The following is an 11,009-nucleotide window of genomic DNA, read 5'->3' on the forward strand; positions in this document are numbered from 1 at the left end:
GAAGCTGAACGGAAAAGGACCATGGTCGGGAGAAGCTACTTGGAGGGGAGAGATCACCCAAAGTGGGCCTTGGCGGGTCTTCCTTTTGAGCGAATATTTCCCTGCCTCAGTCTTTGGGTTTAGGACCGGCGACCCTCGGCTGCCAGGGCGGAGCAGGCGGGTATCGGGCCTCCTCTCCCGCCCAGAGCCTCCCGGCCAGAGCAGAGCCTCCGCGGTAGCTCGCCCTTCTCTGCACAGGAGGCCTGGCTCTGTGGGAGTCAAGGCCATAGCAGGACCTGAGCTGGGGTTTAGAAGTGGGACACTCACAGCCCCAGTCACGTTAAGTTTCCCATTTAAATTCTCTCTCAATCTCTTTCTCTCCTCCCTCATTGAGATCTCCAAAGTGGTGTGGACTCTGTGCCTCGCCCCCAGATCTGCATCGGAATGTAGAAAAGATCTTTTTTTTTTTTTTTTAAAGAGTTTTGAATTCCTCAATGATTTTTCTTCTGGAAAGGCAGCTTAGGATAATTATTTCAGCTTTATTGAGGGCAGATTAGTTGAAGTCTGGACGCTGCGTTTCAATACGCGTTGTACACGGGCCGACAATGTGGGCATTGTTGGCTACTGTGTGTGAACTCATTCAAAATATACACTTTTTAACACCAAACCGAGTCTTGTCTAAATATACACAGTGCTCAGGGGAAAGACGTCTCTGACCCCGACAAATCTGCGTAAATCACACTTCCATAGTTACAGAAGCCTCACAAAGGAGGCCCCGCTAAAGATGCTGATACATCTTCTTAAAAGAACATACCTTAGAATAAATACCCATACCAGCCCTGGATCTGGGGGAGGGGTTGCAGTGGCCAGAGGGAGGGAAGGCTCTCTCTATTCTACGGGCCCTTTGGGGGTCTGTTTTAGGCTTGTCATGTTACTGTGCTTAGATAAAATAGCTTTTTTTTTTCTTCTTTACAATATGAGCAAACACACAGTGTTCAGGCCTATCTGCTTCTTTGAGGAATCCTCCAAAGTTTGAGTGTCGTTCTGGGGCTTGTAGGCAGGTCCAGAGCTCCTTGGAGGTAAGTAGGAGTCATGGGCTTGTCAGGGGGCTCCAGAGGGTTCCAGACTTCTCAGCTCCCTGGGGGACACAGTTAAAGTCTGGGTGGGGAACAAAGAAGTGGCTTGCTTTTCAAGATAAAAAGAAGTGTACTCTTATTTTTACCGGTATTTAAAAATACAGAGCAACAAGGGAAATCAAGGCTCCTTGACCAGGGGCAGAGTAAAGAGAAGTGGGTGAAATCCAATGCAGACGAATTGGGATAAATGTGGCCAATGGTCACACATGGAAAAGACCAGAGTGGCTTCTGACACCCTGAGTCCTGAGCTCGGGCTCTCAGGTGTTAGATGCCCCCCGAAATCCGGAATCACAGGAGCAGCAGACAGGGTCAGCTTGTGGTGGGCCCCATGATCTCATCTCTTCTTTCTTCCTTGCCACTATTAGTGCTCACATAGACAGAAAGAGGTAGCCCGACGTGCACACCATGTGCAAACTGTGCCTGCTTAGCCAGCCCTTGGCCTCTCCTTGAGGGCTGGCCCTCGGCCTTCCTGCCGCATGGGGAGCCTCTTACTTCCCAACAAAATCCCCCCTTTAATTGCTCATCCCATTCAAAAACTCTCTGTCCATGGCCTTTTGAATTTCTGGATCAACTTCTTTGGGGAAGAGGGAAGAAGGGAGCTCAGAGACATAGAAAGAGAGCGGGGAGAGAGAGAGAAAAAAGAGAGAGATAAAGAGGGGGAAGTGGTGAGATTAAGAGTTGCAAAGATTAAAAAAAAAAATCTCTTTCTCCCCCTTCTCCCTCTCTCCTCCTCTCCCCCCCCCCCCCCCCCCCCCACTCTGGCTAAGTGGTAAAACCGTCCTTACGTTCTCGGTATTGATTGGCAGGGCTGACAGTGATTGGCAGCGGTTGCCGTGGCAACGCCACAACGACACGCTGCAGACCAATAGAAAAGCGAAACAAAATGTTTCAATGCTGCACTCACTGTGGATTTAGGGGAGATATTATGAGGCTGTTGTCATTAGGGCGATTGCTGTGGAATCGCTGAATCTTGACTCGGCGGTGGTTGGCTCTCGCTCTTCTCTCTCTCTCTCTCTCTCTCTCCCTCACCCTCTCCCTCTCTGTCTCCGGTTCTCTGCGCGCGCGCACCGGGCCGCTCTCCTTCCTCCCTCTCTATGTGGCTGCGCGGGTGTGTGTGTGTGTGGATGTGTGTGGGGTGTGGGTGTCCCTTACGCCCTTCCTCCTCCCCCTCCTCCTCCTCCTCCTCCTGCTCCCCCCTCCTTTCCTTCTTCTCCTCCCCCCTCTCCTCTCCCTCCTCCTGGTCCTCATCGCCCCTCTCCTCCTCTTCCTCCCCTCTCTCTTCCTCTCCCTGAATTTTCTCCTCTCCTCTCAGGTCAGTCCATGGTATTCCGCTCCCCCCTAGACCTCTATTCCTCCCACTTCTTGTTGCCAAACTTCGCGGATCCTCATCACCGCTCCCTACTTCTGGCGAGTAGCGGCGGCGGGAACGGTGCGGGCGGCGGCGGCGCGGGCGGCGGCGGCGGCGGCGGCGGCGGGAACTGTGCGGGAGGCGGCGGTGCTGGCGGAGCAGGCGGCGGCGGCAGCGGCGGCGGCTCCAGGGCCCCCCCGGAAGAGTTGTCCATGTTCCAGCTGCCCACCCTCAACTTCTCGCCGGAGCAGGTGGCCAGCGTCTGCGAGACGCTGGAGGAGACGGGCGACATCGAGCGGCTGGGCCGCTTCCTCTGGTCGCTGCCCGTGGCCCCCGGGGCGTGCGAGGCCATCAACAAGCACGAGTCGATCCTGCGCGCGCGCGCCGTGGTCGCCTTCCACACGGGCAACTTCCGCGACCTTTACCACATCCTGGAGAACCACAAGTTCACCAAGGAGTCCCACGGCAAGCTGCAGGCCATGTGGCTCGAGGCGCACTACCAGGAGGCCGAGAAGCTGCGCGGCCGCCCGCTTGGCCCGGTGGACAAGTACCGCGTGCGCAAGAAGTTCCCGCTGCCGCGCACCATCTGGGACGGCGAGCAGAAGACGCATTGCTTCAAGGAGCGGACTCGGAGCCTGCTGCGGGAGTGGTACCTGCAGGACCCCTACCCCAACCCCAGCAAGAAACGCGAACTGGCGCAGGCCACCGGCCTCACTCCCACACAAGTAGGCAACTGGTTTAAGAACCGGAGGCAGCGCGACCGCGCCGCGGCGGCCAAGAACAGGTCAGTGGCGGGCCCGCGGCCTGGCTACCGTCTCTGGGGCCCGGGAGGGAGACGGGTTGAAATAGGGGCGAATGGGGCAGGGTGTCCATGGCTGCCGGGCGCGCGAGAAGCCGCGACCCCCTGGCCAGTTGGATAAAGTTTCCGCTTGCCCAGACGCGCAGAAGAGGGACCGGGCAGTGGGATTCTTGACGACTTTGTCCGAGAGGGGCTTCGGGCAGGGTGGAGAGTGTGTGTGTGTTTGAGGTCCTGAGTGCCCACAGCCCCTGGTCGCAGCCCTGGGAACCCCAGCCCTGCCCTGCACCCGTGCCACCTGCTCAGCCCGTCCCCAGCTCCACACTCCTCTGGAGCCTACAGACAGGGAAGGAAGGAAAGCCGCCCTTGCCATCTGGTTCTTATTTCTATGCACTGCAAAAACCCGGGGAGGAATCCACAATGTCATGGAAAGGAAACTGAACCTGGGTCTCTGCCACAAAAGGAAAAAGGTCGGGTGACCGTGGAGCCAGGCCTCTCCTTCAGCATTGCAAATGGGCTGCCCAGGAGCTGGACAACCAGGCAGGGAGTGGAGAGGCCTTGTGTGTGTGTACGTGTGTGTGTGTACACGTGCACACAGGTGCCAGCCCTCCTGCCCCAGTCAAGGAGCACCGCCTTGGTCCACTAACTTGGGAAGGCACCAGGAGCAGGAAGAGCCCCACTGCCAGCATGTTGGCCACAAAGTCACAAAGTTGCCTGGGCTTGGCCAGTCAGCCCACTTGGGCCTGTTGGAAGTAGGGAGAAAAATAACTAGAGGAAAAGAGGAGGGAAGGGGGCAGGGAGGAAGTGGGGTGAAAGCCCTGGTAAGAAGCCTGCGTCCCTACCTAGCCTCTGAAGGCCCTGGGCCGGGTGTACCACTGGGAGCAGGGCCCCAACTGCTGACAGCTGCTAGGGGCTGGAGGCCAGGGCTGAGTTCCTGGAGTGAATGAGTGTGTTTGTGTTTAGGTGGCCCAGGCCTGAGCCCTAGGCCCCCTCACCTTTGCACGCAGAGCCAGTTTTTCGCCTGAGACGGGGGGAGTGCCCGGGACAGGGGAGGCCTCCTTGTAGGAACTCAGAGACTCTAGGCCCCAGGCCGCTGATGCCTACTGCGGCAAAGGGGCAGACGGAGACTGCTCTGCACCCCTTTCCTGCTGCTTTCTCTCCTTTCTCTGTTGCACCTCTTCCCACTTTTTCTGCTTCTGGCTTCTCCATTCTCTCTGCCCCTGCTTCTGCGCTCAGCACGGGGATCCAGAGAGCAAAGCCAGCGGGTCCTACTCCGCAGAGGCTGCGGGTGAGCAACCCGCAGCTCTGGGTGTGTTCGCGGGAGCTGGGGCAGGAGCCACTGCGGAGACCGACTGCTCCTGGGCAGCCGGTTCAGTCTGAAGAGTCCCAAGGGGCTGGGAAGGAAGGAGCACCCTGTCCCTCGAGGACTTGTGCTCTTTTGGGACGCGGCGCCCCGCGCTGTGCTCCCAGGCCTCCCCAGGCGGCCGGCCACGGGTGCTACCTCTCCTCGGAGGCCGGCTCCGAACTGGGAAGCCTTGGGAAGCTCCAGAGAGCCCCGGGGCGGGAGACGCGAGTCAAGCCCCGCGCTGGAAGGCTCTGTGGCGTTCAATGAGCAGTCGGGGGCTTGGAGGCAGGGGAGGAGAAGGGAATGAGCTCCTGGAGCCGAGTCGCGGGTGGTGGCGAAGGGCGCGCTGTGGAGGCTGGGGAGCACCGGCAGCCGCGGGCGCGGGGAGACGGCTTGACGGAGCCGGGTGACGGAGCCGGGTGGCGGAGCCGCTGTGTCAGGGCTGGTGCCGCTCTCTGTCTCCCGCAGGCTTCAACACCAGGCCATCGGGCCGAGCGGCATGCGTTCGCTGGCCGAGCCCGGCTGCCCCACGCACGGCTCCGCAGAGTCGCCGTCCACGGCAGCCAGCCCCACCACCAGCGTGTCCAGCCTGACGGAGCGCGCGGACACCGGCACCTCCATCCTCTCGGTAACCTCCAGCGACTCGGAATGTGATGTATGATAGCCAAGGCCGCCCTCCTCCCCCTCCCCCTCTCCCTTCCTTCCCCTCCTCCTCCTCCTCCTCCTCCTCACCCTCCTCCTCTTCCTCTTCTTCCTCCTCCATCGCCAGAACAAACCGAAATCAGGATACACAATCATACACACACACACACACACACACACACACACACACACAAGTAAACACACACTTCCACCCCAGCCAAAAATATATAAAAACCAAGAAAAATAACAAATTAAACGCAAACTATCAACAACCCCAACCACCATCTACCACCACGACCACCCCAAAGGACCGCGACGCCAACAGACAGTTACAAACGCTGATGTTGCGGGCAGAAAACATAAAAGAGGTGACAATTGTATACTTTCTAGGACAAGCACGGCTTCTCCTTTCGGTTCCCACGGACCCGGCACCCCACCTGCATGACGATTTATTTGTATCTGGGAAAATATTCTCTCTAGTTTAAACGATTTAAAAAGAGTCGACTATACAAAAACCGACCACCACCACGACGACAAGATGACAAAAGCGAAACAGACAAAAAAGAGAAAAAATAAAACAAAACCGCCATCTACGTTCAGAATTTGTTTAAAAAAAAAAAGAAAAAGAACTCCTTGAGAGGGAAATAGCAAATGTTTCTCGCCTTTTGTTGCTCGCTCTCTTTTTTCCTCTCTCGCTCTTCTTTCTTTCTCTGTTTTTAAGTCCAAGTATTGGTCAAACAAAATGCAATCTTCTGTTTTTTGTTCAGCAGACAATCATTTTCTTCGTAAGCACCTTTTTCTCTCCACTCTGTCACTGCCTGTGTGGGTACTGGTTATAAATGTGGAAAAAGAATAGTTATGACTGTAACAGATTTTTATTTTTATTTCAAAATTTTATATGAATTATGTATATCTTAATGATCGGTCATTTTCCCAGTTTGTAATATATGTGTAGAAATTGCCTGTATATGATATTTGCTTTTTTCTCCTCTTCCTTTTGCATTCTCCTCCCCACCCCTTCCTGCCTCCCCACTCACCTGTCTCTTTCCTTTTCGGGGTTCCCCTCCCACTCGGTGTTCCTGGCGTCGACTTGGCAGTCAAGGCGTGGCGTGGCGGGCTGGGTTAGGAAGAGGGACCCCGTCGCTAGCGGAAGCGGAGAGTGAGACCGTAGTATTCTTATGCAAAAGCTATTTCGAGTATTTCTTAGCTGCTTTGGAGAAATCTCTCACTCCCCGTAGGACGCTTTTACTGTTATCTTAACTGCGTGTTTATCTATATGTAAAAACTTTCTAAAGCAAATACAGTATTCTCCATTTTCTTATCACTCCCGGAGACTGGTGTTTTTGTCCGCCCCGGGGCGCAGCCTGGGGTGCAGCGCTGGGCCTTCACTTCCCCTCCAACTACGCCCTCGAGCTGGGGCAGAATTTTAAGGCTGAGTAGAAGCTTTTTCCTGGAGGTGGTGAGGGTTGGGGGTGGGGGGTGGGAAGATAGGAACAGGCCCTTCGGAGAAGAACCAAAGCCAAGTCCGGAACGAAAGGCTCAGAGGGCACAGGGGGAGGGGGGCTCTGGCTGGTTTCTTCAGAAGGAGATGCCAGGCCGAGAGCTGCAGGAATTAGAGCCTGCGGCGGCCCTTGTGGGTCCTTGGGGTGTGTTTGGCATCTTCCAGTTGCTGTTGTTGTGTGTCTGTGTGACTTTTTTTTTAACAGTAAACACACAAGGTCACCAAACCAACCATCCACTTACCCAGAGCAGAGCCGACAGGTTTTGTCTTCTTTTTCTGGGGTGGAGTTGGGGGCAATTGTAGTCAGGGCAGGGAGGGCAGAGAGAGGAAAGGAGGAGGTAGCCTGAGGAGTTTAGGGCCTGCAGTTGGGATGGACCCTCTCCTTGCCACCGGTGTTCGCGTCTGTGTGAATCTATGACTTGCCTTATGGCTCTCGATCTCTCTCCTTGAAATTACTTCCCGACTTTTGGAATCAACAGGAGTCTCTCCAGCCCCTAAGACATTTTCAGAGCTGGTTGACACTTGAAAACAAAAACAAAAAAAAAAAATCACCATCTTTTGCTAACCAGGTTCTCACTGGCCCCAGGCCTCCTTGTCCTGCCCAAGCCCCCCCCCCCCGCCCCCCACCAGTTCCCTGTGATGGTGTGACTGACCGTGCCTCTGCCGCTCTGGGCCAGGCCAGCCGAAGCCCAAGGAGCCAAAGAACTAATTTCAGAAAACTTGCCTTCACTTGAAAGTCCAATTTCCAGAGGCAGGCGGATTAGGGAGAAACGTGCATGGAATTTCACACTGGTTCCAAACTAAATTTGACTTCCGATTTCCTTTTGTCCCCATCTCCAGTCTGGCCATGGGGTTTACACAGGGCCTGGCCCAGGCGGAAAGGCCGACAGGCCCAGAGGTGCCCTGTGCGTGCAGATGGGGCCTTGTGCACCCAGGGTGAGCTTGCCTGGAGGGGAAGGTTTCTGTGTGCATCCTACCTTAGACCCAGGGCTTTCAGATGGCCTCAAGAGCTTCCAAGTTCTAAGGCCTCGTGCACAGTGTCAGAATCTGCCTGCATTCACCGTTTTGGGAAACATTCCTCATGATGCCACAGTTCAGGCAACATTGACCTGGGTGGCAGGAATATGGGGAGGGTGCTGCTGGCTTGCTTCTTCCCAGATGGGGCCTCTGTTCTAGTGCACAGAATGATGCCTGGGATGACAGGCTCCGTTCCCCACCTGCATTTTAAAATGTATGGTTCAGACTTGCCCCAGAACTTGGGCCTGAAATCCAAAGAAGGGGCGGCCTCAGACAGCGCAGAGGCTCCGGATGGACCTACCCAGCTGACTAACTAGAGTGGATTAGTGGAAGGACAGGGTGGTCCTGCTGGCTGGTGACTCCTGGAGGGGCTTTGACTGGTGAACCAGGGAGCAGATGCCTTTTTGTCTGGGGACAGAGGACAAACTTGTGGACTTAAAAAGCCTCCTTCTCACAATATACCCAAGAAAGCAAGCAAGATCGGAGTATCCAGTACCCACTCCTCCCTCTCCACTGCAGAAGACAAGCCATTCAACTCCATAATAGCCTTCAGCTTTGGGAACCTAGGTTCTGCTACCAGCCTGTCTCGCTGTCACCTCTCACTCTCTCTCATCTCCTGTGTTTCTGCTCCGGTCTGTACAAACATCCAAACTCAGCTCCAGGGTACCTGAAGGAGAGGTATGAGTACTTGTGATGAGTGGTGCGGATGTGTACAATTCCGAATGCTGGGCTCCCCCCCATGCAGTTGAGGTCTGCATATAAAGGCGTGTGTGTGTGTGTGTGTGATGTTTGATATACATGGGTATATAGTGTATCAGTGTGTGTCCAGTATGTGTGCTCTTTCATATTGCCTATACTGAAGGTATTTGTGTATGGTTTGGGCAGTTGATACTTACCTAGTTCGGCAAGAAGTGGATCATGTTCAGCTATAGGGTGCTGTGTGTACAGGGCCTTTCCGTGCCGTGGACATGTGTTTTGTGGGTCTCCATTCTGGTGGATTCCCTTGTGCTACTCAACCCACAGATACGACTCCCAGGCTACATAGCCCTAACTGACTGTTCTCTGCCTTTAAGGAATGGGGACCGGGGGGTCACAGTCCTTATTCTTTGACCAGAGGCACAGGGGAGTTGGGCCCTTTGGCTTCCCCAATTCATCCTTTACCCTGATCACTGAGGATATTACATTGGATTTGACCTCCGTCCCTTTAAACATGGAAGTGAAAGAAAAGAGGCCCCTTTCCAGCCCGATCTCTCCTTTTTTGGGCTGCCTGCCCATTCTCTTTCTGGGTCCCTCAAAGCCCTGGCCAAGACAATCAACATCCCAGGGGCAGCCAGGACAGAGCTCAAGGGTGAGACCTGATGGAAGTTCCTGCTGGCAGAGAAGCCAGCTCAGCCACTGTGCCCAGCAGCCCCCCACCTCTGCCTGGGAATGCTGTGGGCTGTGTCTTGGGGAGAGTGTGTTCACTGGTATGTCCATTCTCGTGAGCCATGTCAGGCTGGGTGATCAGGCCTCAACATTAAGCATCCACCCTCTCTGTCCAGCCCCAGGGCAGCCCATGGGTCAGCTCTCCTCCTTCTGGTGCTGCCCTGCTCTGGCACACACTACCCTCTCTGCACCCCTGCCCCACACGCTCATACCCCAGTAGGAGTGCTTGAAGTCTTCCCCTGTGTGTAGGCCTCTGTGTACCTGGACTGCCTACTCTAGGGATAAGGAGCTTGAAGAAGAGCAGCGGAGCTGGGGATAGTGTCTTCATTCCTGCCTCCCTCAAAGAAAAACAATGGCAATCCAGAATTTGCATGGGAAAACTGAAGCCACGGAAAGGGAAGCAAAGCTGGAAAAATCTGTGCCAAAGTTGCTGGCGCCTAGAAGCTGCCTGCCTGAGGTTAGAAAGGCCAGTCTACCCCTTCTGGCTTACTCACCTCTTCTTCCTTGCACCCCTCCCCGCACCGGGAGTTCTGCCCCCCCACCCTGCCCCTCTTTTTGCCCTCTTCCAATCCTGCAGAATTGACTGCCCAGCACCAACACAGTTAATTATCCCAAGTGAGACATACAGCTGATTAACATGAAATGACCTGGAAGCTGCCATGACATGGGGTGGGGATTGCTGGTGGATAGTAGGAGTGAAGGCAACAATAGGAGCCTGGCTGGTTCCGGCTGGGACTCAGGTTGGAGGTGGTGGGAACAGCCAGGGATGGCCAGACTTTGGATGTGGGGAGGGCTACCAGGGAGGCGAGAGGGCCAGGCCCAGGCCTAGGTGGGTCAAGTTGAGGTGGAACGTGAACCCTACTGTGGGCTGTGGCAAGAGAGGGACTCTCAGCTTCTTTGGAAAGGAGAACCGACCAGCCTGGCACATTTGGGACCTAGCCCATTGCTAGGGTCACTGGAGCTCGAAGCCCAGGCTCCAACCTGTGGCACATTGGGTGCACTTGGCCTCCCCCAGCAAGGAATGACCCCCGTCTCTTCTCTCTCACCCTTTTTGTGCCTCCATGGCCATCCAGGTCCCCACCTAGGTCTTTGTTTGGCTGTCCCCTGGAGAACCAGCTGCTGCTTTAGGTTCTTTTCCAAGTCCCTCACCAATCCCCAGCCCTCCCAAGCACTGTGGATGAGATGCCGAGCTCTCTGGGGTGCACGGTCCCCCAGGTCCTCAGGCCTGCCCAACTCCCCACCGCCCCAAGGCCTTCCAGCCCCAGCTGAGTGGAGCCTCCCCTGTCTCAGTGTGTAAGCCCGGCAGTCCTCCGGCCCAAGGAAGGGCAGGAGGAAGGCCAGGAGGAGGAGAGCAGTGCTAGCCAGCTCCGATTTCTCCGGTCAGCTGAGCACAACTTTCCATTCGAGTGTATTCATGCAGTGGCTGATTGAGCTCTGCAGTGGCGGGCGGGGCTCGGCGGGGCAGGCAGGCAGGCCCAGGCTACACCATATACTCACACACACTCAGTCATACACAACTACACCCCTCCACTCACAGGTGATGCACACATCTCACCCCAGGCCATTTCACCGTAAACCCAATACAGGCTTTCCCTTATACACCCACTGGCCCCCAGAGCATTTTCCCAGTGCCCACAGACCTCCTTCCTGACACAACAGAGGACCCCTTTCAGATTTCCTCTCTGCTGATTCTACTTCGGTCCTCAGACGCCAATACAAGAACACACCATCCTCCCTTTCCCAGTCTCTAGGGCCGTACTCTCCAAATTGCACAGATGCACACGCAAACATGTTCCATCTCAACTGCACCCTCGACAGAG

General features: G+C 55.5%; 1 protein-coding gene across 1 annotated transcript; it reads left to right on the plus strand.

The window, feature by feature from the left end:
• The first annotated feature begins 2,435 nt into the window (after nucleotides 1–2,435).
• Nucleotides 2,436–5,306, plus strand: SIX3 (SIX homeobox 3). The gene is made up of 2 exons (XM_047746176.1): nucleotides 2,436–3,247; nucleotides 5,073–5,306. The coding sequence occupies exons 1-2, from the start codon at nucleotides 2,436–2,438 to the stop codon at nucleotides 5,263–5,265; spliced, it is 1,005 nt and encodes a 334-aa protein (XP_047602132.1). The 3' UTR covers nucleotides 5,266–5,306.
• Nucleotides 5,307–11,009: the final 5,703 nt, after the last annotated feature.

This window comes from Lutra lutra, chromosome 9 (genome assembly GCF_902655055.1).
Source record: "Lutra lutra chromosome 9, mLutLut1.2, whole genome shotgun sequence".
Taxonomy (NCBI): domain Eukaryota; kingdom Metazoa; phylum Chordata; class Mammalia; order Carnivora; family Mustelidae; genus Lutra; species Lutra lutra.